A 4,787-nucleotide genomic window follows, 5' to 3' on the forward strand; every position below is an offset into this window, starting at 1 on the left:
GCCAGGCCGTGGTCAGGTCAGGAAACCCATGCAGCTGACAGCGCTGTTTATTACATTTTCAGATGGGTCAGGTTTTTGACGTGACCGTACCAGCACCTGCTGCAGTACAGCTGTGTTGCTCTAGCAGAATCCACAAGCGTTTGTCGTGCTCTCCGTCCTGTCCAGGCTTCTTTCACTCATCAATTTTCCCAGGAAACAGCCGTAGCCTCTTTTCCAGATTTGTTCTTCCATCTCCTGGACAATTCCTGCCTGCTTCCACCCACCAAGCTGCTTTAACATCCGCTCGCTTGCTTTTGAGAGGCATCCTCTTGTAGTCCTCCAGTATTCCCAATGCTCCCCAGAGCCAGCAGACAAGCCAAAGTGGATTGTTTGATGGGAACGCACGGGTGCAAACACCCCCAGTCCCCTGCACCTTTTTCCGTCAGAAGACAGCTGCTCTCTGACTGTCGGTGGCATTTGCACCTGAGGCCGCTGCCGTGATGGAGCAGTGTGCTGGTTTGGGTCAGTGCGTGTCTGCCCCAGGCCACTGCCCGCTGTGTAGCGAGTGGCTGCCCTGGGTCACCTGCTGATCTGCTGCGTGGGAAGGTGTGGGGGGGAGCCTTTTAGCTCTCTGAAAGCTCTGCTCACTAATTCCTCACACTGTGTGAGATCCATCGATCTGCACGCACAGCCACAGGGCTTGACGGGAATGGCACGTACCAAACAATCCAGCCACCCTCTCAGAGAATCCGACAGAGCTTCTGAACCAGTCTGCAAATACCCATGTGCAGAGTTAATCGGTTCCATCTGACATCAGGAGATCAGTGCAAACTGAAGTCACCAGAGATGTGTAGAAATTGGTGGGATAAAGGTGGGGAAGCAGAGATTTTTGTGTCTAGGGAATTGTTGTTGTGTGTCTAGTGCTGTGTCTTGGTTTGGTTTTTGGTTCCTCGGTGAGTTGTGTGCCTCTACTGCTAAGTCTTGCCTTTTGCAGGAAAGATGGTTTTTCTCACTGAAGCTGAAACACTGGGAGCCAAATGCAGTCGTTGCTTGGAGGCGGAAACATGAGACAGACTAAAGTCAACTTTAAAGTCAGTGAATTCCGTACTCTGAATCGCTTTAGGATAACTGCTGGGCTTAGATGCAGACAAAAGCTACCTCTGCTCTGAAAACTGATCCCCCAGACAGCTCTGCTTTACATTTCCACAGCAGTGAACCGGGTGTTTTGAAGTAGAGATGAAAGCTGCAAGGGCACAGCCTTCTGTGGAGCCTGGAGGAAAAAGGGTCTCAGGTGAGAGCAAAGAAGAAAAAGCTGATGTGGGATTGAAACAACTTCAAACCCCACCTGAGGTTTTCCTGCCTTTGCTACATGTAATAACTAGTTCTTCTTTCCAGCCCGCCTGTGGAGCTGTTGCTCTTCTTGATATATGATGCTGTTGGGAGCGTGCAGGCCCCAAATCAGCTGCTTTCCAACGTGCCCATCGGAACTTCTTCTCAGTGCTGCCTCTGCCCCTGGGGAACCATCACTCCTTTTAGGCTCCCTCCAGCTTTCTGCTTTAAGGTGGTGTTTGTAAAGCTTCCCAGAGAGCCACGCGGCTGAAGCTGATGGATCTCTTGCTATGTCAGCTGGAGCTGCGATCCCAGTGGCCTCGAGCTGAAGACTCAGGTTAACGCACCATGCCTCACTTCCTGCTTCAGTTGTACAGGTCACAGATGATGGGGCTTCTTGAGGAGTTTGACCATTACTCTTCCTTGGCCGGACTCATGTCAGTCTACCAAGCAGCCAACAGGACCACCTTCAACTGGACAGACAGCCGCATTGTGGAGTGGGAGAAGTTTGCTGAGCTGGCTAAATATGAGCCGGAATCACAGAAACCAACAGTGAAAGCTCTCCTAATCATGGCGTACTCGGTCATTATCATCATGTCTCTCTTTGGAAACATGCTGGTGTGCCACGTGGTGCTGAAGAACAAGAGGATGCACTCTGCCACTAGCCTTTTCATCGTCAACCTGGCTGTGTCTGACATTATGATCACGCTGCTCAACACACCTTTTACCTTGGTAAGTGTCCCACTGTGATGTCCCATCTGCTGGGAGGGGAGTCTCCCATGGGAGTGCTCTGCCTGGGAGTCACACCTCTCTGTGCCTGCTCTTCTAGGGCGGAGGCGTGAACCCAACACGAGCAAGTCTAATAGACAACCCTGCCAGGCAAGTAAAGCACTGTTCACCACCCTCTGGGCTCCCTTTGCTCTGACAGACTCTGTATCTCCTAGAAGAGTCCAAAGTCTCTCCAAGTATGCCACCAAACCACAGCAAGAGCTCCTTGGGGAATGCAGACTAAGCACCTTGGTGAACACGTACTTTAAGTGTACACACAGGAGAGCACTAGAGAGGCACACTTAAAACCCAGTGGGCCGAAACTACTGGAATGCCAGTCATGCTCGAGAGACTGGAAGAAAGTAGCCAAGCTTTTAAGAGCTGCCACTTGGGTAAAGCCTTCAGTGAAAGCTCTCCAGACATCAAGGGGGGTTGGGTGACCAAAACCTGGTCCTCTTTTTCTAAATATAGCTGTTAGCGTAATCATAAAGTGCTTACTGCTGCTCACAAACTGTCTATACTAACAGGGCGGGAGGGCTGCGACAGAACCTCTCATTTGATCTGTGGGTTTTGACCTTATAGACTGTCGTGCGAAGGTGTTTCAAAATGCAACATAGCTCATCTTTCTTTGGCTTTCAGGCGGAGCAGCCAAAACCTGTGTGCCAGCTGAGGTGCAATCCGAAGGGTTTCCCTGTGGATTTGTTTTCTGGCTGATGCCCTGTTGCTTTCCCCTCAGGTTCGGTTTGTGAACAGCACGTGGATCTTTGGAAAGGCCATGTGCCACGTCAGCCGCTTCGTGCAGTACTGCTCCCTCCACGTCTCCACGCTGACCCTGACGGCCATTGCCCTGGACAGACACCAGGTAAAATGCACCCGGCCTCTTTCTCCTTGCAAGGCTCTTCCCAAGCCCTTGCCTGTCTTGGTTGAGCTGTGAGTTCAAGGTGGCTGAATTTGGGGGATTAAAGTCACGTCCGGTGCAAAATCTCTAGAGCTAAATTCAAAGATGCCTCTTGTGTGTCGGGTGTAGGAAGGCTTGATGGATTTGTGTAGGCTCCCAGGTATGGGGTGGGAGGGAAAACCACAACTCAGCGTCACAGGTTTCACAGGGTGCTTCCAGACTTTCAGTGGAAAAGGGTGAAGGCACTTTTTTTACCCACTTTGAAAAGAGCCAGGTCCAAGCTAGCCCCCAAGGATGGCGTGGCAAGTTGATTCAAGAGGCTTTATTACGTGGGGTGGCCTTGAAAGACAGCAAAGCCAATGCTGAGTGTTAAGTGTAACTTCAGCTGTACAGGGACCCTCTCCGTGCTTTTTAGTTTGCCACCCAAACCCCGTAGAACACTGGTCTGCAGCATCCTGAGCTTAAATCCTGCTTTAGTTGCATGTTTGTTCTTTTGTTCCTCTTTTCCCGTTGGGCATTTGCTGCATCATCAAGTTGCAGGACAGCTGGATTAAACAAAATTCTGAGACTAAAGTCTCGTGGTGTAACTCTGGGTCTAATGTTGGGGAGGCTCTGTTGGAAATACTGGGGGGAGACTTTGGAGCTGTGAGACGACTGTACCCACCCTGTGCCTGCATCTGGGCTGTGTCACTGCCTGCCTGCCACGGTGCCGGGGCAGGAAGAGGGGGCAGCCCCAGCCACGCGCCTGTCGCTAGCAATCACTCTCCTGTCCTGTACTATCAGTCAAATAACATCTTCCAGACTCTCAGATTCTATAAGCGCTTTACCTTTTCGTCTAACAAAGAAAATTTCACAGAAGGTGAGTTAACGCCTTAGAAGAGGGGAGGAGGGCTCAGCTTCATATGTTCAGCTGGAACAGGAGACATTTCTTTATGTAATTCCTTATAGAATACACAAATGTACCCAGAAGTGAAGAGACTTGTGTAGGTATCTTTCTTTTTCCTACCTAATGTAACCCACAATTTAAGGAATATGGTTTAGTTGAGAGCACTTCTGAGCAGACTGAGAAGTTCAGTGTTTCCCATTTTGCAGGTCACTCTAATAAGCAGGACATTTTCCTAATCACAACTGTCATTTTCTTAACAGCATTAGATTACGGTAAAAAAAAAAAAGTGTCTGTTGGGGAAGGGACTTGTCTTTCTTGTGTGCTAAGTAAGAGTCACGGTAAAGTCTCTGTTGCAGGTCATCCTGAACCCGCTGAAGCAGAGGATGTCCCTAACGAAAGGAGCGCTGAGCATCTCTGTTATCTGGCTAATGGCAACCTGCTTCTCCCTGCCCCACGCCATCTATCAAAAGCTTTTCCAGTATAACTACAGGTGAGACGTTTCCCCTTCAGGCAGGGCAAAGAGGTCTGGTAGCTCTCTGCAGCAGTGGTGCTCAGCGGTGCGGGCAGCTGGGAGGGCTCCCAGGCTTGAGGAACACCATGGAATTGGTGGGAGTTTGGGTGTGGATGAGCTCTCCCTTCCCGCCACCGGGGCCTGGCCGGCTGGAAGAGCTGCCTGGGTCACTGCTGGCCTGGTGGTGGCATTCAGTGCTGGAAGGTTGCCAGCCCTACCCGGGACAAAGAACAAACCAGGAGTTTTGGGTTGGTTTGCCCCAGTAGCCTGTTGTTCCTCTGTGGAACTCAGCCGTCCTGGCTCTCTCGTCCCCGCCAGCCTGTGGCATTGCTATGACTCCTCCTGGCTAGAAAACAGCCCATAATGCTACACGAACTGGTGGTTTGGTGGCAGTGTCACCCCGCGTTTCGCAGGAA

At 50.9% G+C, this 4,787-nt stretch overlaps 1 protein-coding gene across 1 annotated transcript in view; it reads left to right on the top strand.

Moving 5' to 3' along the window:
- Positions 1 to 1,656: 1,656 nt before the first annotated feature.
- LOC104501472 (probable G-protein coupled receptor 83) overlaps positions 1,657 to 4,787 on the top strand; it is a 6,146-nt gene continuing 3,015 nt past the window's right edge. Inside the window, exons 1-3 of the mRNA XM_010145289.1 lie at positions 1,657 to 2,040; positions 2,813 to 2,938; positions 4,217 to 4,350. Coding sequence (XP_010143591.1) covers positions 1,657 to 2,040; positions 2,813 to 2,938; positions 4,217 to 4,350 — 644 coding nt within the window. The remainder of the gene's footprint in view (positions 2,041 to 2,812; positions 2,939 to 4,216; positions 4,351 to 4,787) is intronic.

The sequence above is a fragment of the Buceros rhinoceros genome, unplaced genomic scaffold (assembly GCF_000710305.1).
Source record: "Buceros rhinoceros silvestris isolate BGI_N320 unplaced genomic scaffold, ASM71030v1 scaffold24940, whole genome shotgun sequence".
NCBI classification, from domain to species: domain Eukaryota; kingdom Metazoa; phylum Chordata; class Aves; order Bucerotiformes; family Bucerotidae; genus Buceros; species Buceros rhinoceros.